We start from the raw sequence: 12,287 nt of genomic DNA on the forward strand, positions 1-12,287 counted from the left end.
TCAGACTAGTTAATTTTATTCCCTAATTCCTGTAGCTGTAATCAATCCAAAAGACTTGCCCCCTGATTGTGGCTTTCACCCCTGCCCCATTCAGAATTTATTCTTTCACGTAAAAGATATTTCCAGTTACCTATGGATAGTTCCTTTTAGTTATCTAGTGTTGACTCTAACTAGACAAGTACAAATCTGTATGAGACATAACTGACCTTAAGTTATATACTTTCTGAATCAACTTATTTCTGTTACTTCTGCTGTTTTCTGGACTCCACAGCTACAAAAACTGGAGCCACATTTAATTTAATTCTTCCTTTCCTTCGAAAGTCAGTGTAGTATGTGTCACTGATTTCCCAATTGGTAGCTCTAGGACTTTGGCCATATCATTTAGTTTCTCTATACTTCTATTTTTTCATATCTAACGTGGGAGCTCAGAGGTAGGGCATGTGCAAAAGCCCAACTTATCACCTAGAATGATTGATTGGACCATCAATAACATTTTTCCATTTCCTTTCTCTCTTAAGCCCAAACTGTTGGGCATCAAGTCTTTCTTCCTTGAAACATTAGAAACAGTTCTCCTCTCTCCATCTCTCTGTATTGTGACCCCTCATTCAAGTATTTTTCCTATTCCTTCCCCCATGGAAACTCACTTCAGGATTACTGCAAAAGCCTGAAAGATTTTTTTCCATTCCTTAAACCTCTCTTCCCTACATTACTTCTACTGTTGCCAGACCAATTCTACTGAATTAGGGCTGCATATTACTTTCCTCCTGAAAATATTCTCTTCAGTTCATGCCTTACTGTCACATCAAATCCAAAATCAGGTTGTCAGAGCTTTCAATAACCTGACTTCACTCAATAAGAGCAACATAGATGCCACCCACTTACATGAGCCATACTCCTGCTTCTTTCTGTAACAACATTTCCCATCTGAAGTACGTGTCCCAGTACCCCACGATGTGTCTCTCACTTTCTCCACAACCCCATACTTCATGCCACCTTGCACATGCATCACTGTCCAGTCTTGTGTCCCTCACTGGGGTCAGAATGCTTCCATAGTGACTTTGCTTCTGAGCAGAATTGTCACTGCCGCTTCCTCTGGGAGACCCATCCAGGGACCTCTCTTTGGAGTGCTCCTCACATATGCTACTTGCTTCTACTTTGTGTTTATACCATTTCAAATGGGCTGGCTTCATGGGCCTGGGATTTGCACAATTGCCCAGGGATCCATGCTCAGAAGGGCCCTGTACTTGGTTTAATGCTTTCCTGTTGTTGTCTTGAAATTCTTAATTTTTCAACAAGGGGCTCGACATTTTCATTTTGCATTGGTCCCCAGAGATTATGTAGTCAGTCCTGCATTGCAACCTTAGTGTTTTTTGTTTGTTTGTTTTTCATTTTGAGTTGTATTGATGTAGGAGCTTTCACAGGAGTCATCTTCGTTAAATCCAGAGTCCAGGTCATCTCCCAGTGTTTAACACCACACCAGAATCAGAGCCTTCCTAGTTTTTCAAACATTAAAATCAAAAGATTTTAACCATCTTCCTCGGTCTTAATAAACTCTTATTTCTACAAATAACTTTTCTGTTATCTCACTTAAGCCTTGCAATAGCATCATTGAGTAAATCTACAGAAATGTGTAGCGAGACTTACATTGAAAAATGCATTCGCAGAATTAGACTTAGGAAACCTGCTACTACAGGTCGTGTTGACATTGAGGACATTGCCCTTTTCTGAAAGCCCATAAGAGAAATTGCTTTCAGCTCTAAGTGTTTAGGGAGACTGTTATGTCACCTGACATATAAGTATGTCATTATTGACAGCAGGAGTGATGTAGTTGATCTTGTTTCCATTGTAGCTTTGCTTACCAAGAAGCTGATAGCCAGACTTGCAAATCAAACTCTGTGTTCTCACTTTATCTTAGTTTTGATGTTCTAATTTCTATTTGTTTTCTTCCATATTTATGCATATTTTGTTTTATTAAGTGCATTATTTTAAGCCATCTCAAAACTTACATGCGTGTCGTCACATAGGAAGTGCTCAATAAATATTTGATGAATGAGTTAGGTAGGATTCCATGATTTACTGCATTCCTGAAAGCACATGAGTGTCAAATATTGAAAGATGATAGATAAATTTATAACCATGGAGATGGCTATGTCCTCTGAAAACTACAAAATAATATAAATTGCTTAACTATATTTTGTCTTTTAGACACAATGTTTGATAACATATTACCATTTATAGAAGCTCTTTGTTCATTTCCATTTCAATTGAACATTCTTAACCTGCTTAAGGCATCAGATTGAGCCTGAAGAAACACCACTCCTACTGATTCCAATCTTTGTACTTTGCATAAATTCCAGTAAATTTGTGAAACCTACACTGTCATCACTCTCATGCCATTTTTATTTTCTATTTTAAAAAAGTGTGCAAACAACAGCAACAACAACCATGTTGCTCCTCTGACAGCCCCCAAAAACTGAACTGTTGACTGGCATACAGACCCTAGATGTTTAACTGCCATGCAAATGCTGACTTTGGATCATTAAAGGTTGTTTCAGGGTGACAATACATAATCTTTGGAGGTGGGGTTGCATGAAAGTTGAGGAGCTCTTTACAAATAATAAATTTAAGAAAAAATAGCACACCTCATTTCTTCCGCCAAGCCCTCTTTGCCCTCTTCCTGAAAACTGCCCTTCCCCATCTGTGAACCCCCATGGATCATTTAGCACTTAGTTTAATTGCTCTCCGTTTGTTATATCCTGGCCTAGTTGTGTTTCTTCAACTAGGACAGGGACGTACTTTTTTTTTACTTGTTGTATATCCCACCACAGGGTATAGTGTTAGCTGCCTGCCAGACATTTTTTTTATTTACTTTTTTTGTAGTGGGAGGATAAATTTGGTGTGGCGATGTGGTTATGTGGGTATAGCAACCAGTATAGACAATGGTGTGGGTGTGTTGCACTAGGAGGCAGTTGAAGGCTGGTCTGACAGTAGTGCTAGTACATTTGGTAAATCGTAAGGCTTTCATACGATGCAGTACCACTAGTTGAATAAAATGGGGAACTGGCTCAGTCCCTGTTTCGAATACCTACTCAAAATTATTACTCTGATGATCGAGAAACTGGCATATGAAATCAATCAGCAATTCTTTCTTCAATTTCATAATTAAGAGAATTCTCACACTATTCTAATACAACAAGCACATCAAAGGGCACTGATCAAGCTGCAGAGTTATACTCAGAATTGCTTGGAAGATATTAGAAATGCTTATGTTTGTAGCACCTTACACAGTGGGTCTGTTTCATAGATATTTTGCTACTTATGGATAGCAAATGGAATCTAGTTATGTTCCTGAATAATTAACCAACGAGTTTCATTTATAGCAGGAAGCAAATGAAGAAGATATTAATTAACATTCAGGATACACAGAACATAAAGCACAGGGATCTTTAATTCATGGGTGAATGACAACGGAAGCCACATGTTGAACATTGCATTTTTCCTTATAAAGTGATTTCAGTATCATATATCATTAAGTCGATACATAGCTGCAGAGCTTCTGCTCAATTCAATGGGCCCCACCAGCCTCCAGTGCATCTTTAAGTAAAACACATACTTACATATGTAGAGATATATATATATGCTGTGAGAAGAGTTGCTGTGGATAAGGTCAGCTAAGAGGAAGTAGCCTCCCCACTCACTGGAATAACTTAATTATATCTGTTTAATTGGTGGAAAGAATCTCCTATTTGAAAAAAAAAACTTAGTAATTTTCTGATTAAGCATATTTGAGAAATACTTCCACATTTATATTTAATGCAGCTCAAAGAGGATTTCATGCCTGTTCTCCCAGTGAAAGGTTATATTCTGCCGGATTTGTACCAGAGATAATAATAGGCTTAATTTGTACTGTATTTTAAAAATTCATCAAAGCGTTTTCACATCTGTTCTTACATTTGATCCTTTCTATAGCCCTGTAAATCAGGTTACGAGTGTGTCCTAATCCCTTTTTGACAAAGAAGGAAATTGAGGCTCTGAGGGGTTAGACGATTTGTCAGAAGACACGCTCTAAGTGAGTAACAGACCTGGAAGTCATGTACTATGACTCCCAGATTCTGTACTCAGGTTGTAAAGATGACTTTCGGACATAAACGGAGTTATGTGCCCCCACATAGAGGTACAAAAAAAGTCAACCACGGAGCTCTTTAAAATACTAATGCTAGAACCTCATACCTGGAAATTGCAATTGAGATCAGATGCAAGCCCTGGTATCTCTATTTTGAATATGACATATATGTGAATTTGAGTCTGGTTAACCAGCACTATTGGATATTCACTCATTTATGTATTTTCTCCATGAATTTTACCTTCATATGCTTTGCTTGTCTTCCTAATAGATTGTTGGAAGTTTTCAAACTTATTAGTTTTTTCTCTACAGTGTAGGCATTGTCAAAGTAGTCAAATTTACTGCTTTATTTTATGTCTCACATAGAAAGAACCTTCTCAGTCCAAATTTTTTTTAAAAATCTCCATTCACAAATCAAAAGCTACTTCATTTCTTACAACAAAATAAAATCCATATCTAGAAGAAAATTTGTAAAGGAGTAATAACATAGAAGATGCTCAATATGACTAAAAAATAAAAGCAGATGAAAGGAACAAGATAATATATTTTTTACCCTAAATTGTATAAAAGGTAGAAAAATTTGATAAGCAGCATTGGCGAGAATGAGGGGACACAAGCACATTTATATAATGTTGGAGACAGTGTTACTGGCACAATGTCTTTGATGGTGAGTGACACTCTCCAAAGTAAAATGAATGTTCCTTTTGATCTAGCAATGCTACTTCTCAGATGTATATAGATCCCTCTGTTGTAACATGTATGTTTAAAAATGTACATTGCAGCATTGTTTATAATAGGAATAAAAGGAGGAAATCAAAACGCCTGTTCATAGGCAACTAGTTAAATAAATTATAGTACATGCATAAAACGAATTATGATACATCCATGGAAAAAAATAAGCAACATTTGCGTATGCTTCTATGGAATGGTCTCCAAGGTATATTAGGGCTATTAAATTTTAATTAAGGGTAAAAATAAAAATCGTATATATTATTTTCCCATTTGAGTTTGAAAAGGTGCATTAAGGTGGAATGTGAATGCCTATGCTTGTGAATACATAAACTATTTCTCCGAGGATAAAGAAACTATTAACTGTGGTGCATTTGGGAAGGAAAACTGGGAGTTTGAGGTAGGAAGAAAACTAAATTTTATATATTAACGTACCACTTAAATATTTTGCCATGTGTATGTATTTTCAATAAATAGTAAAGTAAAAATAAAGAATTTTAATACTTAAAATAATAATTGGCAAGTAGAGTGAACTGTAAATTGTAAAATCGATCTTCTCCACTTTGGTTGGCATTTTTGTTATGGTTTCAGTCATATGCAACTATTGTAACAAATCCATTTTCTTGAAGATCATATATATTTCTATGATGATTGTATCATTTCTACTTGAAAAATTAATTATAAGTTTGGGAAACGTTAGTTAGCAATTTCAGCCCATACTTCTTTAGGCTATCCATATCAACTATGGGATTCTGATTAAGGCATAGGGTTTTCAAAGGCAGAGAATGTCAGAACAATGAGGAATCTCAGATATTTTATAATCTAACCTTGTTTTGGAGGTGAAGAAACTCTGAGGTCTAGCAGGACTTTTTTTCTCCCATGTTGGTACATTTCACTCACATGGTGAAATTTAGGGTTGAATTAAAGTAAAATGGAATACTAAGTACATTGATATAGTGAGAATCGAGAATATGAATTATTCAAACCAACTCTACATTAGCTGGCTATCCATTCTTGCACAAGTCTTCTTTCCTCTCTGGGCTCTGGTTCTTGCAACTTTGAAATGATTGGTTGAACCCACTGATACTGTTTGCATCCATTCCATATTGACTAAAAGTAATTTGAGATTCACCCACTAACTCAGGACCTTATTAACTTTATTGCTCTCTCTGGACTTGTAAGCCCACTTCTCCAGACTTTCTGGATCTATGTAAGTGCTCCCATCCTTCAAAGTCATCTTTAATCAAATTATCATTTGTTTAGACAGTTACTCTGAGCAGGGCATTTTAGTAATATTTGTAAACTCTTTACTGGGTAAAGAACTCACATCTTTTGAAAATCTTCAAACACAGCTCAAGCTCATGTGAATTTTGCTTCATTTGGTTACTTATTTCACAAATCGTCCAAGTCACAATATGTTCTTGTGTTGTCCTTTTATTGTTTAATATGGCTTGTTCCATAGCCAGAGTTTAAGTTTTATATTTCCTATCACACTTATCTCATTAGCCCTTGTAATTTGAACAATAGATCCAGAAAAATAAGTAATGAAAACAGATATTTCAGACTGAAAGGAAGGTTTCAGATTGCAATTCAGACCAAACATTGAATTTTCAATTACCAGGAAATTATAGTTAGGCGGAATACAACATAAAAAAGGTTGGAACACTGGTATGTTGTGGAAGGTGACCCTGTCTTTCTCTGCAGAGAGAGAAAAGGATGAAGGAGTTAACAGAATGTAGAAATGGCCCCATGATTCAGCAATCAAAATCCCTCTGTTTATACCCTTTAGTGAGACAAATCTAAGAATACTCAAACATGTAACTGGGTCTGAGATTATTTATGCTAATAACCTCCTCCATTCACAAGGATAATCAAAGTTAAATTCCAGTTTGTTCTCATATTTTTCAGGAGAAAATTAGTTCCTTTAGGTCTTGATGTTTGCAATATACAAATTTTATATTTTGTTTCCTAATATTAGGTCATTCAGTAGAAAACTATTAAAAGTGTACAATATATATATATATATAATCCCCAAGAGTTCATGAGTAAATCTACTATTTAACATATCTCCCCCAAGATATCTTAAATCAAATCTCCTATGATTTAAGATCAACACTCTGAATAATTGAAAACACTCAAATTTCATATGGTACCTTTAGACCTCAATATTGCTTTTCTATATGTAAAGCCCATAAACACACTTTTAGATAATTCCTACCCAAACAACTTAGTCTCATAATTTGTCTGCGTTTGACCTTTAATTTTATAGATGTTTGTGTTGGCTTCATTGGTTTTAAATTATATAACGACTTTGCTCTTTTCCTGCAGGCGGAATTCACAGCCATGAGGGAGCAGTATATGCGAGGTGGGGAAGGATTCATTATCTGCTACTCCGTCACTGACCGCCAATCATTCCAGGAGGCTGCCAAGTTTAAAGAGCTCATTTTTCAGGTCCGCCACACCTATGAAATTCCCCTGGTGCTGGTGGGAAACAAAATTGACCTGGAACAGTTCCGTCAGGTGAGTGCCAGTTTTATCTGTTAGCTTCTGTGTTTTCCTCCAAGAATACATAGTACCAAGTATGGCTGCTTTCCAAGGTTCGTGTTGAGCATTATGAGAAAGGATACACATGATTTTTTTTTTAAAGATTTTGTTTTTTTCCTTTTTCTCCCCAAGGCCCCCTGGTACGTAGCTGTATATCCTTCGTTGTGGGTCCTTCTAGTTGTGGCATGTGGGACGCTGCCTCAGTGTGGTTTGATGAGCAGTGCCATATCCGCGCCCAGGAATCGAACCAACAAAACACTGGGCTGCCTGTAGCGGAGAGCATGAACTTAACCACTCAGCCACAGGGCCAGCCCCAGGATATACATGATTTTTCTAAGAAATCTTTGAGGTCCTGTGGTAGATTGTGTTAGTTACCACATTATATGCCATCTCATATGCTACTTTGCAGTGCTCTTACCACTCTCCCATCAAGAGGCAGTCTGCTTCTCTCATCTCCTTGGATTTGGGCTGGCTCTGTGACTTCTTCTGAGCAGTAGGCTACAGCAGAAGTGATGCTGTATAACTTCTAAGGTTAAGCCTTAAGAATTCCTGAGGTTCTGCCTTTGCCATTTGACATACTCACTCTTATGGCCCAGCCACCATGTAAAGAAACTCAAGTTAACCGTGTGGAGAGCCATGAGGATAAAGTAATGCCCAGCCTCACATCTGTTCCTGCCAAGGCACCACACATGTGGGCAAACCCATTTTGCATGATCCAGCACCAGCCACCATCTGACTGTAGCATCACTATATACCCTAGCCAATCTACGTGGAACAGAGAAATTTCCCAGCTGAGCCTTTTCTGGATTTTTGATCCACAGAATCATGGGCAAATAAAATAGAATTGTTTAAACCACCATGTTTTGGAGTAATTTTTCATGCAGCAATAGAGAATAAAAACAAGCCCCTTTCTACCTTCCAGAATTGGAACAAGCTACTATTACTCAGGTTGAATAAAAAATGTCTCCCACATACCACCAATCTGCTTCAAGCTCCTCTTGCTGTACCACTATGATCCTCAGTCTCACAATTTCTCCAAACGAACAGAATTGGTCAGGAAGAAACTATGTCTAGTTTACACTGATTTATTACCAAATTTCTCATCTGGTCGGACACTACCAGGACTTGATGGACAAACTATGATGTCCCCATCTCTGAGATCCCTAAAGAGTTATCCTTAGTACTCCTAAAGAAACTAAAAGACAAAAACCTTGTTCACGGACCAGGAAAATCACCTACAATTCCGTTGCCATGACTCACTTTGTATAACGTTGTATTACTGAGAAGTTGCATGCAAATCAAATTTTTGTAAATCAGATTCTCTAAATCGAGTGGCTTAGTTATAATTTCAGATGCTTCATCTTTATTTACAGTAACCTTAAATTTGAACTGGATTTTAATAGTCTGTTATTCCAGTTAATGATTTATTTTTAGACTGCTTAAAGTAACCTGCTATAAAATAAAACCTTTTACTAAGGTAGCAATCTTCACTAAAATAGTTTCTTCTATTTTAAATGTTTCACATATTTGGGGTTTTTGTATCTAATGCAGTTTAAGTTTTATTAAAGTGAGAAGATCTCATATAAAGCTAATATTTATAAATCTATGCTTAACACAGAAACATGTTCCTATGATTTAGTGCAATGCATCTTGTGGCGACATTTGTGGTATATTTTATTTGACAGTCTTAGTCTCTTAAAGTGGCAGTGAACTTCTTTTAGGAGCTATAATATTTGTCTCCTCTGCACCTGGTCTGCTGTCTTGCTTTCTTGTTTCTCTTTCTCCAAAGCAATGTGTGGTATGATATGGTTACATTACTATGGGTTAGGAAATCAAGTTAATCTCACTAACTAAATCCGAATCTATTCTCGGATGCTTGACAGAAAGGAAGAAGAGAGGGATAGGTCTAGTGGTGAGCCCTTCAATACTCCTCTGAAGAGTGGGGATGCTTTACTTTTGGGGGTACTTCTGGGAAGTGGCATGAGGAAGCACCCTGAGATGCAAGTGTACTGTCAGTGATCACATGACCAACTTTGGTGCACTTCTCAGAATTCCTAACCTTTAAATGGCTGTTAGCCAAGAGAGCTATAAGTGATGACAGTGAATTTGAAAACATTAGGGAAACTTCTTCAAGCAAAAATTAATCAGATTCTTTCTAGAATGATTGCTTCTCATGATTCCAACACTGGCTGGCATTGACTTTCTCCTCATCCTCCTGGCCCTGCCTCTACTTTCCTAGGCTCAAAGGTGTTCCTTAGCATCTCATAAAGGGATGTCCAAAATGACCCCTATCTCAGCCTGGGTAACTGCAAATTAGCAGTGATGTGAATCCCAAGCATCACAAATGTCACCGAAAAGAATATTCCTCAAAAAGGCCTTAAACTGAGTAATTTACCAGATTTGACAGACTGTTCCTTTTAGATAAAAGCAAGTAAACAAGATAGTCACAGAAAGTGCAAAAGCCATGAAAACTCAAATTACAATCTTTTTAAAAATGCTCATGTACCAATGTCTCCAATAATGAAGTGTTGATATGCAAATTTGGCTTCTGGCTGTGGTGTTTGTAATAGAAATAATTGTTCCTATAATTGGAGAGTGGTTTTTCCCTTTCAAAATGCTTTCAATTCACACTTTATTTTAATCCTGTAACTGCCCTGTGTAGTCGTATGGCAAGCGTTTGATGGATGAGGATATTTGAGAAATGAATATACTGATAGAAATTGAGTTTAAGAAGCTATTGCTATTAGTGACAAAATTAAGACTAAAACCCAGATCACATGTACTCCTTTTATTGCGTCAGTATTTAAAGGTATAAGTCTCTGGTTTTCTTCATTAAAAACAACAACAACAAAGATGCTGACACCTGAGAGTAAACTCTGAAAGACCCTGAGAGAAATCTTGCTGGTGCTTTTGTTCAGTGCTGAGAGGCAAAGCAACAGGATTCTCGCTGGGCAGCTCTTCCTCCTCAGTCTACGTTGAAAGAGATTGAAAGGACAGCATGCTGATGACAAAAGTTGTTTCTTATATTTGTTTGTTGGAATAGGTGCCTGCATCCTTAATGCATTTTGGTGAATCTCAAGTCTCAAATTCCACCAAGAAAAATAAGCAATGAGTTTTAGCCTCTGGTATTTTTATCATCATTCGCGTCTTTGAGCTAAAATATCTAAGGGCTCTGTTTAAAGTCTACTTTTTACCTGGGAACAATATTAATTTTGATGCTGATGATGCTGATGATGCATTTAGTAGTTGCAAGGCTCTGTGCCAGGCACTTAACACACATAATTGTATTCATTCCTCATCACAAGCCGGTGAATAAGCTCCTTTATGATACCTATTTACCTACGAGTCAGTTGAAGCTTTAATACATTAAATAACTTGCTTGAGGTCACACAGCTAGTTAGGGCTGAGAGACAATACCCAGTATGTTGTGATTTGAAATCTCACTATGTTCTATGGCAGCCTGCAAACCATTGTTATTTTTCATGAATTAGTTTTTATATCAGATTCAGGATCTTCACATGCTCCTCAGAGAATGGAACATAAGCAATTGCACTTTACTGGCAATTTGGAGCAGGAAGGATCAGAATGATAACCCTGCCTGTGGAGTGAGAAGGTCCAGGCCCTTGACAAGCCAGTAATAGCCACAATTTTGGGGGAAGAGTGTGAGGAAAAATAAGAGTAAGGAAATAAGGTTCAAAACTACTGACAGGCACTATTTTCTAATCAGCTGAACAATTTTGTCCGGAGTCCATCTCGACTATTCTAAAGCCTTCTTTAAATTCCTGGACAATATTAGATCCCTGAGTTTCCATGGTCTTTGTCCCTATTAATCATTTCTCTGCTGTCATGCTGAGGAGTGGATGGGGATAATTCCTATTTTTTGTTTTTCAAAACCCTGACCAACTGCGCAAAGTAAAAATGGTGCTATGAATGGAAAGAAGTTCAGGGGTTTTGGAACTAGATTAGAAAACTTTTATGTCAGTGGCAGACCACAAACTGTTTTATTCTGAAGATAGACCATGACAAACCCCTCAGTGCTGCCAGTCTACTTGCAGCTTAATACTCAGCTTGAAGCCTTGGATCTCAGCTTTCCACTGCCTGAGTAACTCTTTGAGTGCTGACTTGAGATTGTGAAAAACTCTTTGTTTATTTTTCAGTGAAACATCTAATGAAAATAGTTTCATTCCTTTATTGAGAGAGGCATACAAAAGCTGTGGCGATCAGGAATTGCTGTATTAAGAAATAGAGCAGCTATTTAGAGTCATATCAAGCATTTACTTATCTGTACAGAGTGGTGGCAGCTTTGGAGTACAGTAGAGAAATAAGGAAGTCAGTCTCTGTTCTCAAGAACTTTCCTGTCTCCTCAGAAAGGCAGGAAACCATACTAAACAAAACTAAATGTTGAGAAATATGGCACTGTTCATAAGTCTAATTGTCAAAAACCAGGGAAGATCAATGTGGGCGGCATATTTGAGGAAGGAAGTTGCCTAAAGGAGAAGCATCCTGACCAGGTTGTAAGGACCAAGTGAACAGCAACAGTTCCTTTAGGAAGGACCAGAAAGAGTGAATCCAGAGAACAGGAGACGAATTGTGGGACTGTGAGTGTGCACAAGCAATGGAGTGCTTGCGGGAGCTGGGAAGACCAGCCTGCCTAGTACGTACATATCAAGCATCCTCAGGATAATTTTGTAGACAGGGCTTGCCTTGAAGACACACTTATTCAAACACAAACCATAAATACATACCAGAGTGTATTGGATATGCTGTAATGCAGTAATTAATTGCAAATACCACTCAAATTTAAAAAATGAAAAATAATAATACTTTAATCTTTTTTCATCATCACTATGTTAGGAAATTCGTATAAATACTTTTTACTAAGGATGAGTTT

General features: G+C 37.3%; 1 protein-coding gene across 1 annotated transcript in view; it reads left to right on the forward strand.

Moving 5' to 3' along the window:
* The window catches only part of RIT2 (Ras like without CAAX 2), a 346,245-nt gene that overhangs the window by 163,272 nt on the left and 170,686 nt on the right, over window positions 1–12,287 (forward strand). Inside the window, exon 4 of the mRNA XM_046670844.1 lies at window positions 7,181–7,372. Coding sequence (XP_046526800.1) covers window positions 7,181–7,372 — 192 coding nt within the window. The remainder of the gene's footprint in view (window positions 1–7,180; window positions 7,373–12,287) is intronic.

Source organism: Equus quagga, chromosome 9, assembly GCF_021613505.1.
Source record: "Equus quagga isolate Etosha38 chromosome 9, UCLA_HA_Equagga_1.0, whole genome shotgun sequence".
In the NCBI taxonomy this organism is placed as follows: domain Eukaryota; kingdom Metazoa; phylum Chordata; class Mammalia; order Perissodactyla; family Equidae; genus Equus; species Equus quagga.